The sequence below is a fragment of the Hemicordylus capensis genome, chromosome 1 (genome assembly GCF_027244095.1).
Source record: "Hemicordylus capensis ecotype Gifberg chromosome 1, rHemCap1.1.pri, whole genome shotgun sequence".
Lineage (NCBI taxonomy): Eukaryota > Metazoa > Chordata > Lepidosauria > Squamata > Cordylidae > Hemicordylus > Hemicordylus capensis.
Genome location: NC_069657.1, coordinates 49,744,002 through 49,770,425, shown reverse-complemented (window position 1 = coordinate 49,770,425; position 26,424 = coordinate 49,744,002). Strand labels below are relative to the sequence as shown.

Here is a 26,424-nt window from a genome sequence, read left to right as displayed (position 1 = left end):
GGTACAACCCACGTCGATCTCGGCCTCCCCCCCGCCGGGTAGCCAATGTTGGTCAATCCCGGGCCGTTTCCGGCCTCTGCCGGGCCTGGTTCCGGTGCGCGCCCTGGGGCTCTTCTTGGCATCGCCGCCGCTGTAAGCTGCTGTCGCCGCGATGTTGCTGCTCTCCCTGGTGCGGGTCCGTTGTCTCAGCCGGGCTCTCGGGCGCTCGTTCTGCGCCGCCCGACAGGTACCGCAGAGGGCGGCGGCATGAGGAGGAGGAGGAGGAGGAGAAGTGGGGCAGCGGGCGGGGCACGAGGAGCTGTGGCGGGCGGACTGGCGCCAAGGGCAATGGGGAGACGCGGGGCGGCAGAGGCAGAGACCGCGGGGAGCGTGAACGGGAGGGCGGCAGGCAGGCGAGCCCGGGGCATGTCCCCCGCCCGGGGCTCACTGAAGGCTCGGAGCGGGGGCAAGAGCCGGCCGGGGGTGGTGCTTGTTCCCGGGGCACCTTCTCCTAACAACTCCGCTCCACGACCAGAGCAGCCCACTCTTCTCTCGGGGTGAAGCAGGCCAGGTCAGGGCCTTGGCGGCTGAAGGGTTGGGCGGAGAGGCTGCCAGGGGACGAACGTGCCTCCGCGGCGTGAAGGTGGCTCTGAAGGTTGGAGCCCCGGTGACAGGCAGCCTCTCGCCCCCAGCGTGGAAACGCGCACGCGTGTGTGCCGGTAGATGCTGGCCGGTGTGACCCTAATTGCCCTTGCTCCTCCACGGAAGTCCTGACCCCTCGCAGAGCTGCGGCGACACAAAATAAACTGCTGACCTGTGTTCTCCACCCTATGGAATGCATGGAGAGGTGTCCTCATTCATGATTGTCACCAATATTTGATTGATTGATTGATTAAGTGCTATCAAGTCAATGTCGACTCTTAGCAACCACAGAGATAGATTCTTTCCAGGATGATCTTTCTTCCACTTGGTCTTTAAGGTCTCTCAGTGGTGCATTCATTGCTGTCCTAATCGAGTCCATCCACCTTACTGCAGGTCGGCTTCTTCTTCTCTTTCCTTCAACTTTCTCCAGCATTATGGACTTCTCAAGGGAGCTGGGCCTTCGCATAATGTGCCCCAAGTATTATAGTTTGAGCCTGGTCATTTGTGCCTCAAGTGAAAATTCTGGATTGATTTGTTCTATAATCCATTTGTTTGTTTTCCTGGCTGTCCATGGTATCCTCAAAAATCTTCTCCAGCACCAAAGTTCAAAAGCATCAATACTTTTCCTATCCTGCTTCAAAGTCCAGCTTTCACACCCATAGTGTGTCACAGGAAAACCATTGTCCAAACTATTTTGATCTTTGTCGGTAAAGACACGTCACGGCATCTAAAGATCCTTTCCAAGGCCTTCATTACAACCCTACCAAGTGCTAGTCTGCGGCGTATTTCTTGCACCCAATAATTTGCACCAGTGTTACATGGGTGCAAATTATGATAGTGTCACCCCTCTTTTGTACTTCTGTGGGAATGAGATTGCCCATTGCTCATTAAAGCCCCTTTCCATCTATCAAATATTGCTCACAAAGGGCATCTCCCTTCTTTGTACCAGCTTGTAGGTTCAGTTAAAAGCTGCTCAAACAATTCTCTGTTTTCTCTTATCTTAATTATCTGTTTGCTCGAGATGAAAGAATATGTTGTGATTCTTATATAAAGAGAAGTGATAACAAAACATAGCACATCTGGTATTGTTGGATAGAAGCAGACTGAATGCTGAACAAAGATGGCATTAAAGTAAAAGTAAAGTGTGCGCTGTCAAGTAGTGGTGTGCACGGAACTGCACCTCTGCGGTCAGATACTGGTGAGGGCAGCTCTTTACGGGCGGGAGAGGGTTTACTTACCCCTCCCACCGCTTTTCCCGCTCCAGCACTCCCGGTTTTGTAAGCATTGGGGCGGCAGGGTGCTTTCCTGCCGCCCTTTCCCCTGTTCCTCGTCAAAAAGCTTCAAAGGCCTCACTGCATGTGCGCACGTCACGTGATGTGCGCACACGCAGTGAACCCTCCCCCACCCTTAAAGGTACTCGGAGGCCCTTAGAATGGGCTCCAGACCGGTCCAAGCACATCCCTATCATCAAGTCGATTTCGACTCCTGGTGCCCACAGAGTCCTGTGGGGTTTTTTTTTTTTTGGTGGAATACAGGAGGGGTTTTTGCCTCCTCCCACAAAGTATGAGATGATGCCTTTCAGCATCTTCCTGTATTGCTGCTGCCCAGTATAGTACAGTGGGGATTCGAACCGGCAACCTTCTGCTTTTTGGTTGACTTTCATATAGTTCACTAAAAGGTCACTGCAAGAATGTGAACAAAAAAGGAGAAGACTGGTAAAGGAAGGGATTTGTGTTAAGGAAGACTGAAGGGATTTGGAAGGCCAAGCAACCTGTTAAGGGTTCAGGTGATGGACAGCAGTTTTCAGAGTTCTTACCTTGCAACTCAGTTGAAAGCAATTGCTTATCCCTGTAATAAAAAAAATAATTTATTTGTTTTCCTAAAAACAATGTGACATAAAATCACATGCTGTTTAATCTATTGGACACTTAACTGATACATTTTAATGGATCATAAGAATTTTAATTAGCAAGGAACCCAGTGCCTAATATCCCATGATCCAGTAATGAGTTGCGACCTATAGTTTCAAAACCCCTGGACTAGGGAATAGGAATATAAAACCATTCAGATTAAATGTTGAGGGTTTGAATAATTAGGGAAGCTGAGAAGTTTAGTAAACTAGAGGAGGAGTGTATTGGAAGCACTTTTGGCAAGACAGCCTATTTTGCCCCGGAAATTATTGTTTGTGGTGTTTCTGAAAACATGCATGCCTCAGTGCTGAACCTTTTTGTTGAGAGGAGCAGCTGAGACAGTAACATTAAAGGTCTTCAGGCAGAAGAAAACATAGCACTGAAGAGCCCATGGAGGAAACACTTCTGGAAGGTGGGGTAGTTCTAAGTATTCAGGTAGCAGAAGAAAGGGTCAGCATGAGGCCTAACTGTAGTCAAATGTCAAATAAGTTACTTTAAAAAAAATCTAGAATCAGCTAGAGCTAAGTGGTTGGCTACTCCTGATAGCCCTGGGAACATGAAAGGAAGGAGCAGGTGAATAGGACCCAGGGCAGGTGTAAGATCCACTTGAAACACATTCGTTACACCTTATTTTTAGATGTATCTTTTATCTGTGGGGTCAGCTAGCAAGGCAGTAACATACCCTTCTGCTCTTTAATCCACCCACATCAACCTACCCATGCACTAAGACAATCTTCAGAGGCTCTCCTTTGAGTGCCCTTGCCATCTGAGGTAAAGCACAGGCAGCAACTAGAGAAAGGGCCTTTTTGGCTGTAGGAATTGGAAAGGAATTCCATATGCGAGATCCCACAGATAAGAAGTCACCTGGCATCTTTGCTCTTCAGCACCAAGGCAAAGACCTTCTTATTCTCCCAGCCCTTTGTATCTGTCTAGGTGATAGTTTTAATTATTGTTATAATATGTGATCATGCTTGTTTTTATCTGTGAATTGCCTTGAGAAGTGTGTTTGAAAGACAGTATATAGAGATAAATGTTTGTACATGGGTGGTCTGTAACTTGTAAAACACCTACTTGATCAGGTCAAAATGCCATATTTACTGTTCTTCTTGATAAGTATATGGATGGAACACTGTTTTCACTTTAAATATTGCACTGAGGTAAACTCTCACATCTTATGATAATTCATAGGAAAAAATTTGTCCCATCATGAGAGCTTTTAAAAATATCCTTAAGCCTAACTGTCGTATCTGAATATTTCACTACCATATTTCATTAAAAAGACAATTCTGGATTTCAAGAACTCATTACTTTCCCCATTATTAATTCATACATTTTGTGAATATTGGAAGGAGAGCAGTGTATAGACAAAGACTTTTGAACTCTTGTGCTAAAATTTCTGGATGCCTTTTTTCTTGTGAAAACTGATCATATGAAAGAGTGCTGCTTTCTCTAACAAGCTTGGTTAGTTCAGAGTAATATGAGAGAGAGAGCTGTTGTATGTAAGCTAGTGAGTCTGCAATGGATGTGGAAATAACACGGAGAGTTTGAGTTCTCCTGGCTGTTTTTTGCATTGGTGATTGTATTTTTTTCTCTGGCAGGGGAATTGTCCACAGGGGAAACACTCGCTCTCTGGTAAGTTCTATTTTGGGGGTTAATAGCTTTTCTTTTTGCTTAATAACCACTATAAAACTTAACCAGGGCTTTGTTCAAAACTAAGTAAAGAATAAAATCCGTGCTCCATTATAAAAGTTGTTAAAATTTTAAGCATGGAACCAACCTCATGTTTCCTTAGAAACGTCTGACACTTATGAAGAGTAAATAATCAACCCACTCATCTCATAGATTTATTTCCAAATTGAGGTACTTGAAAGTGATCATAATGCAGAGTAAGCATAACCACTGACCTAATGCCTTTTAAAATCCTCTCTTGTAACTTTTCTTATTACAGGCATGGCCCACTGAGCAGTGTGTGTTTCCTGCTGGTATGGATAGGTGGGCAGCTGGACCTAGTATTTTTAATCTGCACAACACCCAATTAGATAAATGGGAGATACACAAAAACAGAGCCACTTTTCTATATTTCAGTGGGAGAAAGGCTGTGTAGGGGAGCTCTTTTTTGATTTGGGATATATACATCTGCTGTGTTTGTGTCTTTTTAAAAAGCCTTTAGATTGCCTGAAAGATATCCTAAGAGCTGGTTGATGTAATGTTTTTTCCCCAAACAATTACTCTTCCCAGGAGTGTTTTCATGTAGGAAATTTGCTTCAGAGTGGGTTCACTTATATTAATCTTCCTTGGGCATTCCTATCTAGAAAGTTACCTGTGCGGTTTTCCTGGAAAAATACGTCTGAATAATCCATCAGAGTGTAACTTATCCATGTGTACGTATGTGCTCACAGGACTCCTTTAAAAAGTCACCACCAGAGTAGGAAATGCATTAGAATCTTTTGGCTCTACCATAATCCTCACCAGTCCTTCCCATTTCTGCTTTGATAATAAAACCTGTTTGGTTTCTCCAGTCAAAGTCTGAATAATCCAGTTTCACCAGATAACTCAATAACCTAGCCTTCTCTTCATCTTCAGTATAACATTTCCAATATGGTATAATTAGCTGTTCTTCCTGGACCACTTCTACAGTTTTAAAGATCATTTGTGATAAACATTTCTGATCTTGTCCATGGTGGGTGGGTATGCAAAGTTAACTAGAGTGATTCCCTTAAATGTGTGTGAACAGAGCAGGGCTTGACAAACCCCACGTGCCAGGGAGCCTTAGACTAGGATATTCAGATGTAAAGTTATTTAATCAAATCTTTAGTTCTCCCAAGCACCCCTGTTTCTGATGTTACTTGTAAAGGGGATAAAGAGAAGCCAACTTACTCTCCACCTCCATAATACCTGTCACCAAGTCTGATAATTTTGTCAAGTGTCCATTGTCTGGCTCCTGTTTTTTTGGGCTGGCTCCATGATCCAAAGAAAATTTGTCAAGGCCTGGGATAGAGTAATTCTCTGGAAAATGTTGAAGTGGTGGAGAGGGTGTCTCTAAAACGTTAAGGGATCCTTCAAGAAACAGCCAATCTTATGGCAGTGTGTAGTTTCTTGATGGATATTGACACCTGTTTGGCCAGATTCAGATGTTTTCTGGTTCTGGGGCTGGTTTTATCTGTTATAAAAACCTATGAAAATTCTTGAAAACTAAGTTACTGAGACATATACCACCAGTACCAAATGATAGTCAGCACCTCTCCTCCTACTTCTTATAAACCTTCTTGTCTTGCTTCCCAAGTTACTGTAGTGAGTGACCTAGGATAACCAGATTTTTAGTTGAAGTGGTTTCTGCTTTACAGGTATCTCTCGATGGCAGGGACTGGCTTATGCCAACAGCAGGAAACATTTGTAAGTATACAGCTTACCGAGTCCACACATTTAAACTGCCCCATCCTATTAAGGCCAGGGTATGGCTACAGCAGTTCTGCTTCCTAGTTAAATTATAGTTGCAGAAAGGGCTTTATTCTCTGTGCCAAAAAATTCTGTAGCAAAGTGACCCACATTCTCCACTGAGGGTAGCTGAATCCTTGAATTGTATAAACTATCTGAATTAATTTTGTATAATTTTATTCTACTAATTGGGAAAAGGTAAAGATCAAAGTAGGTTACTAAATTCCGCCTGGTGCAAGTCTGGTTTTGGTCTCCCCCATGCCCCCCGTACCTGAGATCTCACACATCCAATCCTATCTGCATAGCATAAGTTTTTTAAAATAGAATCTGAGGGTCAAACTATGTTTTTCTAAAAGTGCCATTTGTGCTTCCATTAACAATAAATAAATTAAAATAGCTTCTGGGGGGAGTGATCAGGATGAGGACTGCAGTATCCAGGAAGGGAGCTTTTTACCCTTTCTCCAAAGGGGGGAACACTGTTGCACCCCAGCTGCTATTAGCCCTGGGAGGGAAGCTTCTACTTGCACCAATGGAAGCTTCCCTCCTGGAGTTAAGAACAGCAGGTGAGAGGGTGAATTTCATCAGACTGGGGTCCGTGAGGAAATAGTTAAATGCCCCCTTCCTGGGCACCGTGATCGCAATCATGAGCCTCTTCTGCCCCACCACTGTTGTGTTTAATTTGAAAAACAAAAATGGAAGCACAGATCACTCTCTTAGCTTCTCGTATAGTTTGACCCACCTTGAAACATTCTGGGTGCTGAATTCTGAGCTCAGTACCAAGTTCCAGGCTTGTGAGGAGTGACTGCAATATAGACTGATTATTTGCAGCACTTTCTTTCTGTGTATCATGGGAGCTCAGACCAAGTATCTTCAAACCAAGGAAGGGCTCTGCAGATTTAAGTGTTATATCTCAGTGTTCTGGCTCGTGATTTGTGCATGACTGTTCAAGAACAAGGAAGTAGAAGAGAAGGGAGATAATTGGATCCTTTAGCATCCATTTCATGTTTTTGCGACAGCAGAGCATTCATTACTGTAATAGAGGGTTGTTATTATTATTATTATTAGTTGTTGTATCCTGCTCTTCCTCCAAGGAGCCCAGAGTGGTGTACTACATACTTAAGTTTCTCTTTCACAACAGCCCTGTGAAGTAGGCTAGGCTGAGAGAGAGTGACTGGCCCAGAGTCACCCAGCTGGTTTTTATGGCTGAATGGGGATTTGAACTCAGGTCTCCCCAGTCCTAGTCCAGCACTCTAACCACTACACCACGCTGGCTCCCTACAGTTGATGGCATCCCTACAGAAATCTGATCTGAATTTTCAGGGAATGATAAAAGAGAGTTGTAAGTAGGGATGTGCATGGGTCCGGCGCCCTTCAAGCTGATGGTGGGGGGATAGCTTTAAGGACGGGGCAGGGTGCACTTCCCCCCTCCACACACACACCGTGCTTCCCCTCCCGGCGCTCTGTGTAAAAATAGTCAGGCAGGGTGGCAGCGTACCTCATTGCAGCCCCGTTGATCCCCCGACCAGAAGTGCCCGATGCGTGTGCGCACGTCACAGGGACATGCACGTCATGTGTGTGATGAGTGCACATGTGCTGGACACTTGCGGTCACTTCCATTTGGGGGATCAATGGGACAACAAGGAGGCACAGTGCCGCCCCGCCGGACTATTTTTACATAGAATGCTGGAGGGGGGAGTGCAGTGGGGGAAAGTGCACCCTCCACCGTCCTGAAAGCTACCCCCCCCCCGCCTTTGAACCGGCCTATCGAACCAGTTCAGAGGCCCCTAAAAAGGCCTCCAAACTGGTTGGCTCACATCCCTAGTTGTGGGACATATGAAGCTACTTTTTTCCAAGTCAGAATATGAGTCTGTCTAGATGGATGTTGTCTTCTCTGATAGGCAGTGGCTCTCTTAAGATCTCAGGTAAAGGTTTTTCTTGGCACTGATTTTTATTGCTTTCATGAATGGAATTTTGAGCCTTCTGCATGCAAAGTATTTACTCTGTGACTGAGTTAAGGCCTCTCCAAGCTTCTGGAGATGAGGTTTGTGACCACTGAGGTTATGTGTGTGTGTTTGTTCTTTATGGAAACCTGCAGCCCTGCAGGGAAATTGTTCACTATCGATATCTATGGTACTGCTAAAACAGTCTGATTGTACTGTCATTATGCTGCAGCATTAATTCTATTGTGCTCGGAATGCGAAGGCGTGTGCGTGTGTGTGTGGGAGGGAGGGAGAAGTACATCCAAGCTGAAGCTTTTGGTGATGCTGTGTTACCCATTCAGGTGGTGGTATGGTTAATGTCAGACTAGGAATAGGGAGATGCAGGTTCAGATCTTCATTTAGCCAAGAAGCTGTCGGGGTCACCTTGGACTGAGAACTACAACAGGGTGGTTGTGAGAATTAATATGGGAGTGGGGAGAACCATGTATTCCACCTGAGCTATTTGGGAAAAGAGTAGCATAAACATGTAACTTATATTCCAGCAAGGGTTTGGCCTTTAAGTTGGCTCATTTATTCTGATTCTCCACAACATCTGTTTTTCAACCATTGGGGTCCCTACCCAGAATCCTTCCTGGAATATTCTCCCTGGATTGCTGAGTGCCCTAAATTAGCCTTTAGGTTTGTGCATAAGCTCATGTTCCCAGTGAGTAAGTTTAAAATACTGGGGAGCTGCTTTTCAGTCCAGGCAAGTCAGCTACCTGTACATTTATCACAGGTGCCAAACTGATCTCCTCCCCTCTTTTTTTCTTGCTCTCCAGGCTAAATGGCTCCCGTGTCTTCACTGTCCGTTATTTCAGAACCACTGCTGTGTGCAGTAAGTAGCTAAGATGCTTGCAACCATTGGCAGGAGTCTGCTGCAGGTTCCCTTCTTGTTGAAGTACATGGAGCTTTGAACTCCAGTTCAGCCTACCCCTGCATTCTTGGTCTGCTCTAAACCATTGTGAGGGGTCATGAAGTAATATGAGATTGGGTATGTGCTTTTTATCATACCACTTCTTGTTATGTGTCTTTTATAGGCTGGGCTCTCCCATTTTAGGTCCCTTTCTGAATTATTGAAGGAAATCTCTTCTGTGTCTTGGCATTATTATTTGCTGTATATAGCATCCGTAGTGTAAATGATACTTTGCAGAATAATGTAAACAAAAGACAGTTCTCTGTCCTGAGAGTTTGTAGTCTATATTTCAGCAGTGTGTGAGATCACAGAGAGGCAAGAGTCGCTGGATAAATATGTACAAATGTGAATTCCATAATTATGTATTGTGTGTAGTACTGCCACCTTTCGTATGTCTCGAATTGACTGCCCATCAGTTTCGATGAGTGGCCCTGAATTCCAGTATTATGGGAGAGGGAGAAAAATATATCCAAAGAAGAGGTGGACTTTGAAGGAAAAGAGAGGTGGTGCCACACTGAAATTCTAGGCATAAAGGGCTGTAAGGGAGAATGGATAAAGTTATTTAAAGAAGCATCTGCCTTCACTTTGTCATTGTTCCCTGGACACCCCTTGTAGTAATGGCATCTGGTTATAGGTGTCCAACAGTGTGAAATGGCAAAATGTGAAGTACTGTACTACAAATATACGTGTGAACTTATTTCTTCTACAGGGGAGGATCTTCTTACCGTGAACACTCCAGCATTTGCAGAATCGGTCACAGAGGGAGATGTCAGGTGGGAGAAAGGTAAGATGCTGTTCCCTCCCTCCTAGTCACAGTTGTTTCCTTTATGCTCCTCTGTTGTGAGAACAGGCTGAAGTTCTAACTAGCAGGCCTGTGCTTCAGCAGTGCCAAAGCCAAATAATCTGCGTCGTTGCGTCAGTACCATTCAGAGATGGCCATATGCAGCACAGCCATCTCCGCCCAGTACCGTTTGCTGCCGCCTCTGGTGATGGGGGCTCCTTTTTGGGAAGCAGAGCCCTGTACCGACCCAAGAATGCCTGGGATAGTGCACTGGGTGCAGCAGGAGGTGTGCATGGTGACCCCTGGGAAGGGTAGTCCTTCTAAATGCTTTCCATGGGAAAATTGGGTAAAGGAGCTTTGTACTCTTGTTCTGTAACAATTGCCCAGACTTACTGTGGGTAACCGTGCTGGGCCACTATTATCTTGCACCTATCAGTCTTCCTGTGAGACATTGCTATGGGCTGGAAAGAAATGGTGGAGTACAGCTCCCCAACTCACTGTTGTTCTTTCATTGTTTAGCTGTTGGAGACACAGTAGCAGAGGATGAAGTGGTGTGTGAGATTGAAACAGACAAGGTAAATGTCCCGTTTTCGTATAAATGGCAGTATACAACTGGTATAAGCTTTTGCTGAAAAGCAGTATATAAATATTTATAAATATTGTGTTTTTAAAATTAAAAACAAACAATATGGACATTGATTCTTTTACCTTATGCTTTCCAGCTTATTGATGAGCAACCTGAACAAAAATATCACAAAACACGAGGCAATCACTTAGAAATTAAAATGATTTAACACTCTACTTCTGACAACTGAACGCATTCTTGCTTTCTGTTGTGCATGCTGAAAGCTGGCATGTCCTCCTCATGTGGAGAGCAAATACGCTTTCTATACCAAAAAAAGTCTGACTGATCTTTTATTTTTCCAGTAAAAATTCCTCTTATATAATCTTGAAAAGCATCCCATATATTTCTAGCCTTTTACTCCACTTTGGCAGTTGAGCCTAAAGAATACTGCTATTAGTATCTTGATTTCTTCCATAATCTCTTGGTCTTGTGAAGATTATTCCTGATCAAAGGAAGAAAAAATAATTGAACAAATGGGAAATGGAGCATGATTGCACGCAGAAGGTACCAGGTTCCCTCCCTGGCAGCTTGAAGGTAGTGCTGAGAGAGGCTCCTGCCTGCAGCCTTGGAGAAGCCGCTGCCAGTCTGTGTGGACAATGCTGAGCTAGATGGACCAATGGTCTGACGCTATATAAGGCAGCTTCCTATGTTCCTAATATTAAAAAAGGCAAGGATCAGAGGACTGAGTTAAACTAAATGGGCACAGTTGGAAATGTGAACAAAAGCATTAAAGAATGCTTATAATTTTGCTGACAGACATTTTTTAAAAGCAAGGCAATAAGCCTGGTAAAGGTTTGGCTAGAATTATTGCTGCAGAAGCTAAATAAATAAATAATACCTGTAACAAAATATGAAGGGAAAATGGCTTCAGACTTTAGAGATACTCTAGCAGTTCATTTAATATTATACAAAATTAAATACTTCTGATCATCCAACTAAGGCTTCAGTTAAATCCTTTATTGAGAAATTAGGGATATTCAAGATCTCACAGGAGGAAGTGAATAAAATAGAAAGGAATGCAGGAATGGAAAGGAACAATTAAAGAAACTTGTGAAAAATAAGGCCCAAGGCCCAGATGGCTTAGACTTTTATTTTAAAAATTGATGAGGTATTAGCACAACCGTACTGCCAAATAATAAAGGAATATATGGATCAGGAAAATTTACCAAAAATCTGGAAAGAGTCAAGGATAGTTGTTCTACCTAAGCCAGGAAAAGAACCTAAATTACCTGAGTATCAAGATCATAAAATTTGTACAGCAATATTAGCAACCAGACTAGGCACAATACTAGTAAAGTATATAGATTATGATCAAACAGGGTTTTTGCCAAAGTGAAAAATGTCATTTAAATATCAAAAGAACGATGGATAGAATAGACAAAATGCAACAGAAGAAATTAGAGAGAGCAGCCATCTTCCTAGATGCAGAAAAAAGCATTTGACAGAATTGAACCAACATATCTTGAGTCAACTGCACTAGGATTGGGAGGAGTTTTCTTAAGATGAATTCAGGAAATACATCAAAATGTCTTTTCTAACATTAATGGAATGGTCTCAGATCCAATTATGTTGTACAGAGGCACAAGATAAGGATGCCCATTATCACCTTTACTTTTTGTATTGGCAGTAGAACTATTGGCAAGTTTAGTTAGAAAGGAAAAATGAATTCAAGGAATTCTGATGGGAAAAGATGATTTTTAAGGTTGCCTTTTATTATTAGGTTAACCCTATTTAGACCTAAACATCTCCAGCTGTGTTTGAAATCTTAGAGAAAGTCTTGTCAAGTCTCTGGTTATAAGGTAAATCTGGAGAAGTTAGAGTGGTTAAATATAAACCTAACTCCCAAAACAATAAAGGATACTGTTGACAAGTATAGAATAAAAAGAAAGCCAACTCCCATAAGATATTTAAGTGTTTGGATGCAAAAGAGTAAAACAAGTGAATATAACCATAGACAATTATGGCTGGAGATAAAGAAGGATTTGAATCATTGATAGACTCTTCATATTTCCATCATGGGAAGAATGGCATATAAAAATGAGCATTCTTCCCAGGATATTATTTTTGTTTGCAAATATCCCCCTGAAGTGTGAACAGTCTATTCTCAAACTGGCAGCCTAGAGTTAGTAAAATAATGTTATACAAACAAGCTATCAGAGGAGGAGCAGGTTTACCGAATATAGGAATATACTATAATGCAGCCCAGTTAGCTACTATATCGGACTCGTATTAAAAAAGAGGAGAAATTAATTAAAGCGAAACATGAATAGAACAAGATGAATTTTAAACAGATCAGGGGTGTTCCCAGTAATTACAACAAGGAATGTATTAGAAATTTGGTACTCAATAAGAAATAGAGTAAGCCCAGGATTATCTCCTCTAACGTCTGTCTTTCATAGAGCCCCAGATTTGGAAATGTTAGGGGATATATCAACTTGAGAGAACTTAGATTTAGTTGAAATAAAAGAGTGATTGGAGAACAGAGCTCCGATTCCAAATAAACAAATAAGAGAGAAAATGGCAGGCGCTAAGCCTTGTAGGCTTCAGTTTCTTCAGCTACGTAGAATTGTAACAAAACTGATACAGCGCTTTGAGCCTTTAAGAGATCTTACATGGGCAGAATGTATAATAAAATTCCCCTTGCTAAAAGGTCAAATAGGGGAATGGTACAGGCTGTTACAAGAGCTTCTTTAGAGAGTACTATAAAAAGAATATAAGAATAAAAAGAATATAAAAGAAAGTACAAATCTTAAATTTTCTAATGTTAATAATGTAACAATTGTGATTGGTAACATTTGTATTTTTTTCTTTTGTAGTTTGCAACTTTGTATTGTGTATCAATGTGATATTTTCTAATAAAATGGGTTTTTAAAAAAGAAGTCTGACTAATAATCAGTTTATTTGACAGAAGAAACCATTTTGTCTGACAGAAGCTAATGGTACAGTGTTTGATAGTTGTACTGCTACTTTCTGTCAGAGAAACTGGCAGAAGTGCTTTTAACGGAGTTAGTTTCTACTTCCTTAAAATAATGAAATGCAGAGAGTTGGTTTCCACTGACATCTCTACTACACAATAACATTGTGTTTCTTTTCATGACTCCTGCTAAAAGGCTAATTCATTCAAGAACTAGTTTCTCGTTTGCTTATATATTTCCTTCCATGATTAGTGGTGAACTCAGTTCTTTTTCATCTGCAGACGTCAGTGCAGGTTCCAGCTCCGGCAGCTGGCGTAATTGAAGCACTTCTGGTCCCTGATGGGGGGAAAGTGGAAGGAGGAACACCTTTGTTTAAACTCAGGAAAACTGGAGGTAAGTTGGAAGCGTATTAATTCATTACTTCTCTTTTTCACACTGTCTGCTCCAGTTGAACCAATAATATTTTTTAATTGAACATGATGGACTTTGCAGTAGAAAATTTTAAATGAAAATTCCAGATTCTGTCACTGGGATATTCATACATGTTTAACTGACCTGCATAATTCTAGCAGCAAAACTTTATACTAACACTTTATAATATTTGACATGTTTTTATGGGCAGAATTGGAAATATTTGGATTTGTGGTTTATTGAAAGATAGAAAGGAAAAGGCAGATTCTTAAAGTGAGGGGAAGTGGGAGGATGTGACTCAAAACTGTTTACTGCTCTTGTGCCCATGGAGATCTACCTTAGCTTTGAAAAGCTTGGGTTTTATGGAAGCTGCTGGATCCTAGTGGTTATGTTCTGGCTAACGTAACCACCACGTTACGTTATTGCTGTTTTGTGACCACAAGTGCTTTCAGAAACTGCCATCACAGAGGGCACTTTCCTGCCACTCTTTAAGACTGAAGACTCAAGTGCCCCAGATTGAAGATGGAAATAAGAAAACAAAAAATGGATACAAAATAGTTTGGGCCAACAGATACTGTTTTCTTTTTGTATTTAGAAACTCAGATCTAAGTAGGGTAAAACAAACAAACCCTAACCTGTGGACCTTGTGGGCCTGTAGTCTCTGTGTTCATTGATACCATTTTAAGTGTTAATTTTCTGTACTAACACTTTTTTCTGCCCAGGGCTTGGCAAATCCCAGGTGCCAGGGAGTCATGGCACCTAGAAATTTAACCATGGTGCCAAAACTAAGATATTGAGAGGCAGAGTTATGTCATCAAAATGTTGTTTGTCGCAGGCAGCCTGTTTCCGTTCCATTACTTGTAAAGGAGATAAAGAGAAGCCCATTTACCACCACACACACTGTGTCAGTCACCAAGTCTGGTAATTTTGTCCAGGGGTCATGGTTTCCTAATTTTGGGGCTGGCTCCTAGATCCAAAGAAAATTTGTCAAGGTCTGTATTAGCTGCTAATGAGATGAAAAGGCGTCTTCGGGTTGCACTGATATGGGCTTTGTGGGCCTCGGAGAGTGCTTTACTGGAAGAGGCTGAGAGTTCTTGCTCAGATAGTCTGTGAAGAAATATGCTGTTTCTATCTACACTTGTAACTGATTCTCCTTCTTCTTGTTCAGCTGCACCTGCCAAGGCCAAACCAACAGCTGCCCCCACCACACCTGAGCCTGCAGCTCCTGCTGCACCCCCTCCTGCAGCGCCAATTCCCACTACGATGCCTCCAGTGCCCCCTGTGTCAACACTCCCTGTTGATGCTAAACCAGGTGAGATTGAAACTCTCTGCAGTCCTCTTTAAGAGGTACCCTTCCACCTAAGCCTTATTCGCGTGTTATGTACGGTCTGTGTACACACAGTGTTCTGTACACACATGCAGTTATTTATACATGTTCAGCACACAGTAGTATATTTCCTATCTGTACCCTTCATTTGAGGGGGCTGTACGCAGGCCCACTTTTAAAATGAGCACATGTACAGTCACACAAAAATGTGTACATCTGTACAGAATTGTAAACACATACAGTGTAATGTCTGACCCTGCAAAAGATCAGAACTGAAGGCAGCAACAGTATCTGTAGACGCTGATTCAGTAATCTCTTTTGCCATCCCTTTTGGGCTTCAGGCACCATCATTTGTATAACTATTTCATCTGTGCCTCAAATGACCTTGGTTTTTATCCGGTGCATACCAAAGCATGAACCTTGTTCTTTCAGTCCCTTGACCTCTTTTTCCTTTGCTTTCAGTGTCTGCGGTCAAGCCAACTGCGGCTCCAGCAGCTGCTCCTGCTGTGGAACCTGGAACAAGCCAAAGTGCCAGATCGGAGCAAAGGGTAATTGTCAGCAGCTTGAGGAATTCCCAGGGCTCGTGGACGCCGGGTGGAGCAGGGGGCGCGCGGGTCGATGGCCACCTACCGAATGAGGGAATGGAGCTGGTTGCTTAAGAGGTTCCTTGAGGCAGTGTGGAGGGACCATTCTTGAGCCTGAGAGAAGCATAAAAGACAACCAAACCAAAGCCTATCAACCAAAGCCTACAACCAAACCAAATGCAATCACACTTTTTTGCTTCTATGATTATTTACATGGCGCTTTTCATTACATTTCAAAGTGCCTTACATATGAAAGGCATATATAGCAAATACACACAGTTAAAACGACAGTAAAACAATCAGGATCATAACAAAGTCAAAGATAAAACAGAGCAGAGAGAAAATCATCTAATTCTGTTGTATGATTCAGTAAGCAGTGGCTGAATACAGGAGAGTTATTGATCTGAGGGCTGTCTTTGCTATTCAGTGTCCTTTTATGGTAGTGATGGTCGGCAGTGTAAATTCTTGGTGTATGTATGGCTATATTACCAGGTTGACTATAGTACTGCTTGTGTGAATGTTTGAATTGTGGCTTGCTTTGTAGTCCTTCTGCTAGCAATGACTGCTCAGACCCCTAGACCTCTTTTGTACCTTGAGTCTAGGATATATCCTAGTTTGAGCTTTAACTTGGTTTTATTTATTTCTGAGCTGAGCAATTTCCAGGCTTGGAAGCTTCCAGCTGACTTAGTAGTACTTTTATGGATTCACTGCTCAAAGTGTCAGCTTTTGTGTTAATAGGTCCCAGACAGTTGTTAAAAAAGGAAAAGGCAAGTTCTCCATGACTTCCTTTTGCATTGGTCCAGGTGGAAGCTAACTTTGTCCATTGTTGCTTTCTGTTCTGCTCCAGGTGAAAATGAACAGAATGCGTCAACGCATTGCTCAGCGCCTGAAAGAGGCTCAGAATACGTGTGCCATGCTGACCACCTTCAATGAAATTGACATGAGGTAAAGACCATGCCATCATTGATTTGCGCAAGCCCAGGCTGTTCCCTGGCACCAACAACAGAGAGTTTGACTTACTGGTCATGAAGTTAGGTTCTCATTGAGCTAGCACACTTCATCTTCCAAGTTATGATGATGTCTTGGGGTGAAGTGTTTGCTTTTGGTGTGTGTGTGTGTGTGTGACATGGTAGTGACAGAAGCTGAAGCTTGTTTTTTCCAAACATATTTGTCCAACTAGTGGAGGTATAAAATTGGTTATTGTCTCCAGCTAACCCTCAAGGTTCCTGCACAGAAGCCTACATTGTACTCTCCTTCCTAGGTAGCTAATTCAGAGAGAGGACTGAGATTCTTTCTGATTGGGGACTCAGGATTGCAGCTTACTGAAAGACAGTCCTAGAGCGCTCAGCCAGCCCTCCTTGTCCCTTGCCTCTTTCCTTGGGGGTGGGGGAAGCCATCTCTGTTCAATCCAAGTGCTTGTATGGGCTGAGCACTAATGGATTTGGGGAGGGGGGAAGCTTAAGTTTCAGTGCATTAAGGGAAATGGTGCCCAAATCAAATTGCCCCATGAAATCCTATCCTGCTTCTTAAGACAAAACATGTAAATATTTTGTGCTTGGAATAATAAGGTTGGCACAATAGTCATGATTGGAGAGGAAGTGCTGCAACTTATCTCCTTTCAGAGGCTAATGGAGGTGTCGCTTTACGCTGGCCTTGGGCTCCTGTTGCAGCCAGTAATCTGTTTTGGATTGATTGCCCCCATCCCGTATGCCGTGTAGTCGACTTGCAAGGGCCTAGGCCAAGGCCTTTTGCCTCCCCACTGGGGGTCAGTGTCTGCTGTAAAGCCTTTTCATGATGGCTTCCTCCTCTCAAACCACCACTTCATTCCAGCAGCCATTGTGTCTTGGGAGGCAGTAATGTCTTTGGGCAGTAATCCTAGACCTAAACAAGATTAAGCAAAGGAAAACAAACAGTCTAAACCCAAAGGGCCACTTCTACCCACTAAAAACTGCTTCTGCAAAGCCACATTGTCTGGGAAGAGGAAGAGGAAGATTATAACATCCGTTTTTACCCACAGTTGACAAGAGCTGTTTAGTTCCATTTATTTGGCTGGGCTCTGGTTCCGGTAAATGAATGAAGGCAATTGCCTGCCCTCTGATTAAAGATACTACAAAGAGCCCCCGTGTCAGGGACCTCTGAATAGAACATGAGTTGGAGACTATGTGCTAGCTTTTTTGGTGGGGTGAAAGAAATGGTACCATATGTTCTTATGGTGGCTTTTGCAGTAACATTCAGCAAATGAGAGCCCGGCACAGGGACCCTTTCCTGAAGAAACACACCCTGAAACTTGGCTTTATGTCCGCCTTTGTGAAAGCTGCAGCCTATGCCCTACAGGAGCAGCCTGTTGTGAATGCAGGTGAGAGTCATGTCTCCATGTTGCTGAGACTGTGTGTGCCCAGGAATGTGCATACACAAATGTTCAGATTACTGGAATTCCTAATGAAGTAGGGTGCAGCTGAGACTCCACTCTTCTGCTGGTAGTCTTAACTACACTTGTTTAAGTAAAAGGCACTGTGCTGTGACAAACCCTTTCCCAGCACAAGGAATTTTAGATTATGGTGGAGGGCATGAGTCATTTGCACCCAGCCCAAATCTGCCAAATTGTAATTGGAGCACATTTTACCGTATTCTTGGGAGTGGTGGTCATACTGGTGGAGATAGTTGACTCCCAGAGGTTCATTTGTATGCTTCTAAGAAACTGTAAAGACTGACTTGCAGACTGAGAAGATCTTAACCCACACTCTGTCACCATCATGTTTCTTTGCATTTGGTGGATCAGGCCTGCTCTCCTCCAGTACTAATTTTCAGGGAATGGGAGGAGGAAACTGAATGTGGTATGATACTTGCTGCTTTTGGGTTTTGCTTTTGACTCGTGGAGTGGCTTAATCTAATGGACTGCTCTTCTTTCTCAATCTAGTGATTGATGATACAACCAAAGAGATTGTGTACAGGGAATATGTGGATATCAGTGTTGCAGTAGCGACTCCTAGGGTATGTACTATGGAAATGTCTATTAGTTGGCCAAGCCTACAGCCCAGGTTGATTGGTGGGTTGGGTTGTGTCTTCAGGCATGTGAAATGGAAATACATATTCCATGTTTGAGCCTCTTGGCCTTATCTTGCTCTACAGTAGGGGAGAGTGCTTGCACCTGTTCAGAACTCCAGGGCAGAATGAGTGACCAGCCATGGAAATCTACTGGTTTGAGCTACAGAAGCGGTATTGGCCTACTGCCTTGCCTAATTATGGGTATTTGGGTAGAGGACACTGCAGGAACTTTGTGGGATTAGAAACCTTACTGCAGTCATCCTAGATTAAGGCAACATTCTGCCTGGAATATTAGACTTTCTTGACACTGGGGGATAGTGGAGCGTGAGTAACTTTGGACTGTGCATTTGTTAATGCAAGTGAGCAGAGTCCCATTTTGCTTCTCAAGGTGAAGTTGGAGGCTTTGGGGCTCTTATTTCTAGGAAGATCCTGCTTCAGTCAGACCATTGTTGGTGGTCCCAGTGTAACTGTCTCACTCACATGCTGACTCACTTTAACAGAATATCCTACTTGGCAAAGCCAATTCTTTGAGCTCTTCTGATCTCTCTTATCTTTCAGGATAAACCTCCCTGCCTAATTATGGCTGACACTTTAGTTAGTTCTTGCTCTGCTGTGCTGTAATGTAATGTGATATGTTTATTGTGTTTTGACTCAAAGGTATTTGTTCCCTATAGGGTCTTGTGGTTCCTGTCATCAGAAATGTAGAAACAATGAACTTTGCAGACATTGAGCGAGCAATCAATGAGCTGGGGGAGAAGGTAATGGATTGTGAGGTGGAGAAATCCAAAGCGGGGGTGGGGGAAGCAGGGTATGTAGCTTTGGGGTGAGAACATCTGTTCCCAAGAAGATGTGTTGAATGTATTTAAAAGCAGGTAAAGGTGGCAGGATAAATCTTGCCACTTAATCTGATGATGAAATAAAGTGATACATTTGTTGAGTCTCCACTTTTAGGAACCTGAAATTCTGGTCTAAATGATACAATACCAGAATAACCCTACCGAATCTGACCAAGGTCTATCTAGTCCAGCATCCTGTTTTTAGCAATGGCTGCTAGACAGCCCCTTGGAAGCCAGCAAGCTTGGTACAAAGACACTAGTTTCCCCTGTCATGTCCTCAGCTTCTGGTATTCCATGGTGTTCTAACTTCAAACATAGAGCTTATCATGGCCCATAGCCATTGATGGATCTGGCCTCCATGAATTTGTCTTAACTCTTTTCAAAAGCCAATTGAGCTAGTGTGATTGAAGAAAAGCATCTCTTAATTGTTATGGTGGAAGTGGTGGTTTTATTGTAAACCAATAAGTCTCTACAACACACATCTACTGTTTTTTATTGCTGTGTGTTTTATTTAATTGCTGTGTCTTTAATTATCCTATTATCTGTTTGATTTTTGTTAGGGTGTTATTAAAATAACAAAAAGGCAATTACAGATACATAAAACATGAAAAAAATATATTGCATTCAGTTATTAGAATATAAAACCAGGCTAGTCGCATTTCTCAAAGTCTGAGGAAGGTCTTCTGCAAGGGAAGGCAAGAGTTCATCCTGCTTCAGAAGTTTGTTGTGATCCAAAGCAAAATGGAGTGTTTCGGACAACTTCACTTTGAGTCCAAAATAGCACCCATCTGAAGGGATCGCAACAAAGCAAAGCTGTGTGAAGCTGTGACCCCACTTCAGATTTGCTTCAACCCTGCTTCAAAAGAAGTCCAGAAGATGAGCAGCAGGGGAAATCTCCACGTCTGGTCTCCTTTTGAGGGACTGCACCCTGGAAATTGCTGGGGGGAAGGAAATCTCCCCCTTAGGTTCAGAGGGCCCCCTATAGGGAGTTTCTCTTACTCCCTGTTTCCAGGGTGCAGCCCTTCAAAATAATCCTTGGAACTGAGCAAACAAGAGGAAACGGAATCCCGCCTCCACCCCCAAGGGGCTTTAGTCAAAAAGTCCCTAATGGGGATTGCCTTTCTTCCCCTTCTTTCTCCCAATTTCCAGGGTGCAGCCTTTCAAAAACACATTTGGGTTCACATAAAGGATTTTTTTCTCCCTTCCTCACCTCTGAGGAATGTAAGCCAGCATAGGAGGCCCTCAGGATCTGAGTCCTCAGTGGAGAATCTGCCATCTTCCTTCTCCACAACCCCTTCCAGGCTTCTTTTGATGAGCTTAACTCTGGAAGTTGGGAAAAGGGCAGGTCCCTATCGTGGTTGCCCTTTCTCCCCCTTTTTCTGATTTCCAGGATGCAGCCCTTCAGAATGAGTCCCTTGATGATCAGTGGTGGAAGTTTTGCCTGCAAAGCAAAATGACCCTCTGAAGGAACATAAGAAGCTGCCATATACTGAGTCAGTGAAAACGAGATTACACAGACCAGAAAACAAAACATATACTAAAAAGTATATATACCGTGTAGAGAGTCTATTCCCACACACAAAGGATAAATAAACATATGTTATGAAGCACACAATTACAAAGAAATAGCCTATATTCTAGATCCCATAAAGTGTGGCTGAAGGTCAAATTGTGTCCATAGTCCTTATGCATGTGGATATATAGTTCTTCCAGATCTTTACTTTTCTTAGGTTGGTTCTTGTTCCGGTTGTAACTCCACAAGTTACTCAAAAATCTTCCAGAACCATTGCTCCTTCTGATGGATGCCTTGTCCAAGTAATACCCAACAGGTATCCTAGGTAATTTTAACCTGTTTCCTCCTGCTTGAGCAGGACTTCCTCAGGAGAAGTGAGCTGAATACACAATAATACATATATCATTTTAACAAAAATACCTTCAACAAATAGTATTAAATCAAAGGGTTAGGAATTTTAAGTTATTACTCACATTTATTTCTTCTGAAGTGACACTGCACTTTACCAGTGGTTTCTGAATTAGAAATCCTACTGAGTACCAAGTTGTACTGGCTTCAAATGGTACAAATAACGCTTAATATATCCTACAGCATCTGCCAAATGTTTTCACTCCCCTTTGATCAAAAGGGATGTGCTTCATTATCCAATCTTGTCTAAATGACCAATTATATTCATTTGCGTGTGTGAGGAAACAGCAATGCTAAGCTTCCAAAAGAGTCATGGACCTTTTGTCCCTTTTAAATTCCCAATTATACAAATACAATGTGGAACCAAAACATAGCTTAAGTAAATACTTATCAAAGATATATAAATAGTCCCATTCTCCAACAGGAGAGACTCATAGTCCTTCCAGTCTCTTTCCCATTTGTGTTCTTTGAACCCATTCCACATCCAAATCTTTAAGTAGGGCCAGGATCAAAAATAGCAAATTATGCCTATAGATAACTGGAAAGGTCATTGACCTGATTTAGACCAAAAAGTTCCAAAGTCCGGAGCTGATGTATATAAAATGCCTCCCTCTGTAGGAGGTCAATTTTGATATTTGCGTAAGAAAATTCTTTTTGTTTGTATCTATAGATAACGAAATATTCCAAATCATTACAGGAGTGCCCTGCCTGCATGAAATGATTAACCATGGGGCATTCCAAATTTTGGTTCCTAATGCGAGAGCGATGTTCCAAAATGATGCTTGCTACCACAGGACCAGCTCTCCTCTCTTCGAGGAGAGGATCCTTGCCTGCCTTAATAGAGCATCCTCTCTCTCTTCCCCCCCCCCATGTTTTGACTCTTCTCAATGTGATACTAAGGTAATATTTATGTATTCTGAAATTGTGAACTGTAAACTGTCACTTTTATCATTGATATACTGCTTTTCAATGAAAAGGTTCTCCAAGTGGTATACCTTTTTTTAAAGGTGGTTTCCTATACCCAAAGGGTTCACAATTCAAAACGGAACCATTTGAGTCATGTCTTCAGTTCCTGTTTTTTCTGATTTCAGGCCCGCAAGAATGAACTTGCCATTGAAGATATGGATGGTGGCACATTCACAATCAGTAACGGTGGTGTGTTTGGGTCTCTCTTTGGGACACCCATCATCAATCCACCTCAGTCTGCTATCTTGGGCATGCATGGCATCTTTGATAGGCCTGTTGCTATTGGAGGCAAAGTAAGTACCAGAAAGTCCCAAAGGGCTTACCGTAGTTTAGGGCCTTTTAAATACCCTAAGTGCAGGGAAATGGCTTTGCTGGGGGAAATCCTGTGCAGCAGGGCACATTTAAATGACCCAGTCCTCATGGGCAGGCCATTTAGTCATGCAGGATCCATTCACTGTTAAATGGAGGGGAAGAAGCTGAGGTGACCTTGACCTGGAGCCCTGCTAAATACAGTAGGAAAAAAACATCAACTGGAATCCTTAATGAATGTGCTTTTAAAGAAAGGATATCAGGATGTTAGAATATTTTCCAAATGGGGGTGCAGGAGTGGGGACTGGGCTAGAACGGTTTGTGTGTAACAACTACAGATCTCTGCAATGGAAGTAAATTCTAGTTAGGAACATAGGAAGCTGCCTTATACCAAATCAGACCAGTGGTCCATCTAGCTCAGTATTGTCTGTGCTGACTGGCAGCGGCTCTCCAAGGCGTCAGGCAGGAGTCTTTCCCAGCCCTCGCTGGAGATGCCAGGACTGGACCTTCTGCATGCAGAGCATGCAGATCAAGCGTGGTGTAGTGGTTAGAGTGCTGGACTAGGACCGGGGAGACCCGAGTTCAAATCCCCATTCAGCCATGAGACTTGCTGGGTGACTCTGGGCCAGTCACTTCTCTCTCAGCCTAACCTACTGCACAGGGTTGTTGTGAGGATGTACTACACTGCTCTGGGCTCCTTGGAGGAAGAGCGGGATATAAAATGTAAGAAGAAAAAATAATAATAATAATAATAAATTTTTAAAATGCTCTGTCACTGAGCTACGGCCTCATTAAGCTTGGAGTTTTTTGTTTTGTTTTGAGTAAAATCACCCTAGAGGTAGATTCCTGGCCAGTATTTTATAGTCCCTCGCTTAACAGGTTAGTTCTAGGGCAGATATATATTCTTTTCTGGGCAATGATTTGTTTCACACTGAAGGTTGCAGATTTGCTCTGGCAGCGAAGACCACAGCATGTAAAAAGATTATTGGGTGTCTTGTTTAATCATCTTGTTTGATACTTTGCAGGGATAGGCAACCTTTGGCATTCCAGCTGTTGTTGAACTACATCTCCCACCATCCCCAAGCATAAGTCTGGAGAGGCCTATTTTATTTTATTTTAAGCTTGTGAAGGGTGGTGGTGATACTAAAGTTATTTTTTTTAAAGTGTGTGTGTGCTGCTCTTTCTTTTATCTTTTGGATTGTGGTGGCCTTTGGCTAGATTGTTTAAAGTTATCCATTTGTGGGGCTGCTAGCCAACACAAATCTAGCTGAAGTAGACAACATTTCTTAATGTAAGGCACTACTACCCTGCCCATCCAGCACAATGCTGCTTGAGGCAGCTTTCAGTAAAAACAATAAAATGCCCCACTGTGAAGGCCCTATCTCTGGTCCCTGCCAACCGACTCTGTGTCAGAGGCAGGGCCAAGAGCAAGACCTGCAAGGAATAGCGAAGGACTCTGGCAGATGCATCTAGGTGCATGTGATTTGGCAGGTGGATGAATCCCAGTCCTTTTTAATCCTATACTCTTAACCAAGCCTTGGAGTGGAGAACTTGCTTAGGCACAGCAAAGTTATTCTATGTAACTGTGGCATTTCTCTCCCTTAGGTCGAAGTGCGACCAATGATGTTTGTGGCACTGACATACGATCACCGGTTGATTGATGGCAGAGAAGCAGTGACTTTCCTGCGCAAGATCAAGGCTGTAGTAGAAGATCCTCATGTGCTGCTGCTTGACCTGTAGAGGGCAGCAGCAGCGGCAGCAGCTCCTCCCCCCCACATCCAGTACAGCAAGGATGCAGCATCAGCAGACGGCAGAGAGGACATCCAGGAATCACATCCAGGAATCGGCAGAGCTTCGTTCCAGGCTCCCCACCCCACCCCCAGTAGCAGGAGGTGCTTTGAAAGCAACCCTGAAGCTAGTGTGCCCACCCACCTTTCTTGCCTCTTCCAAAGATTGTTCATTTTCTTCCCCAGGGCATATGGATAGCTGTCATGGGCTGTGCAGATATGGCCTACAGTTCCTCTCCCATCCTCCCTCTCCAAATAGATCTATCCTCACCTCACCCTTAAGGTCTGATGGGAACAGAAGCTACCTGCTGCTTATTGAGGGCTTCCCTCCCAAGCTGCTCCTGCACAGAATTTCAGCTTTAATTCAGATCACCCGAGGAAGCTGCCAGGGAGGGGAAAAGCTGCTGCTGGGTCTCAGCTTGACTCGAAGGCTCTAGCTCTCTTGCACAGCGAAAGGATCCTGGGGTCCCCTAGGGTGACTCTGTCGCAGTGCCTGATCTTACACACTTCCATTAATGGAGAGTAAATCTTTACTCCAGCCACTTTGTGGTGTGTTTTAACCTTAGCAGGGGTGAGGCACTCAAAGGGGCTACTGCCTCCCCAGCCGTTTTCTACTTCCTGTAGTACTAGCTGAGAGGCAGTTCTGAGGATTGCTTTCAGGGATCTCCCTCCATCCCATTCCTTCAAGAGCAAGAAAGTGGCAGTATCAGCTCTCACCCTCTCCCATTTGGAGTTGTTTCTTTTTGTTCCAACCTCTGGTAGGGCAGAATTGGTGTGTCCTTTGACTGTTGGGATCATTTCTCGAGTTGACTGGCTGCTGGGGATTTGGAGAAGGTAACAATCCTCTGCAGCTGTCCTGCGATCCATCTAATCCTCAACAACTTTCTGTCTGCATTGGTTTGGCCTGATTGTATGCCAAAGTGGGTTGGGACTAGGTGGCTATATGTGGCATGCATCCCAACCCAAGGCTGCTGGTTCATGGGGACATATCTTTAGAATAATAGCGTGCACATGTATTGTTGAGTGAGAGGGTTGCTAGTGCCTGCAGGGTTTATTACTCTTGTCTGCTGCACAGAACTTGTAATTAAAGTATTTAACACAACAGATTTTAAACAAAATAAAACAAGGAAAGGTGTGTGTGTGTGTGGTGGGATTGGATATCAAATACATATATAATGGATTAGGCATCATAGGTGTCCCCGACCAGTTGCAAGCACAAAGGAAAGGAACCTGACTACTTGTCACCTATCTTGGCCCTTATAACTCTTGGAGGAAAAGCCAGTGATACTCTTATTTTTACTGCAATTAAGTGTGTCCCGTGTGCTGCCTCATTTTAAAGTTGGTCCTATCAAGCAGTCCAAACCATTGTTTGGAATCCTGGGTTGCAGGTGAAGCCCAGTGAGGTGGTATAAGCATAATGGGCACTAGTTCAGAAGTGTGGGAGGGAATCTCAGTGCATGCAGGAAGAAGGAAGCTCTTTAAGAACAGGGTTTGTTCTTGTAGCTGCATACATTGATTTGGAGTTCTATCTGAACCATTCATCTGACTTCAGTCTCTGCATCACAGGGTTTCCCGTGTTGTTGTTTCCTCCCCATTGAAATATTTATGGTATACCTGCATTAGACATAAGCTTCTTTAAACTGGTAAGGGTGTCCCCCTTCAAGGAATCTTAGAAATTTTACTTATGTGAGAGAGCTTGGAATCTCTGGGGAAATAGCTATAACCCTTTGTTAAGGTCATCTTTGCTATATTTTTGATGCCAAGTGAAGTCTGTGCTGTTTTGTCTGAGCTTTTAGTAGTTTGTGTGGATGGCTTTCCCCTTCCCCACTTTTATTACTGCTTGAATTTTGTTGCATTTTGCCATTTAGTTATCTTTGACATATTTTATTATTGAATTATAACACTCTGCTTATTAAATATATACAGTCCCATAGTGGTAGAAGGGTAGGAATCTTTTTTTTTTTTTTAAGCCACCTTAAAATAAGATTTTTAGGCAGGCTAACCTTAACTTTTTTTCTATGTGGAAAATCAAACCCTGTGGTGCAGAGATCAGTTGGTA

General features: G+C 43.1%; 1 protein-coding gene across 2 annotated transcripts; it reads left to right on the top strand.

Moving 5' to 3' along the window:
• The first annotated feature begins 87 nt into the window (after positions 1–87).
• On the top strand, positions 88–25,500 carry DLST (dihydrolipoamide S-succinyltransferase). 2 transcript variants are annotated; one of them, XM_053311103.1, is made up of 15 exons: positions 88–226; positions 4,130–4,163; positions 5,876–5,924; positions 8,725–8,780; positions 9,568–9,642; positions 10,159–10,214; positions 13,461–13,572; positions 14,759–14,902; positions 15,380–15,465; positions 16,349–16,446; positions 17,727–17,857; positions 18,419–18,492; positions 19,221–19,304; positions 22,395–22,562; positions 24,184–25,500. In XM_053311103.1, the coding sequence occupies exons 1-15, from the start codon at positions 152–154 to the stop codon at positions 24,316–24,318; spliced, it is 1,377 nt and encodes a 458-aa protein (XP_053167078.1). In that variant the 5' UTR covers positions 88–151; the 3' UTR covers positions 24,319–25,500. The 2 variants fall into 2 exon arrangements, with proteins under 2 accessions (XP_053167078.1, XP_053167088.1); XM_053311113.1 differs by lacking the exons at positions 88–226; positions 4,130–4,163; positions 5,876–5,924; positions 8,725–8,780 and adding an exon at positions 8,790–8,936.
• The last annotated feature ends 924 nt before the right edge of the window (positions 25,501–26,424 follow it).

Coding starts and splice junctions, on each gene's coding strand:
- DLST (XM_053311103.1), top strand. CDS start 152: ATGTTGCTGCTCTCCCTGGTGCGGGTCCGTTGTCTCAGCCGGGCTCTC. Junction 4,164..5,875: donor GGGGAAACACTCGCTCTCTG/GTAAGTTCTATT, acceptor TCTGCTTTACAG/GTATCTCTCGATGGCAGGGA. Junction 18,493..19,220: donor TTGCAGTAGCGACTCCTAGG/GTATGTACTATG, acceptor TGTTCCCTATAG/GGTCTTGTGGTTCCTGTCAT.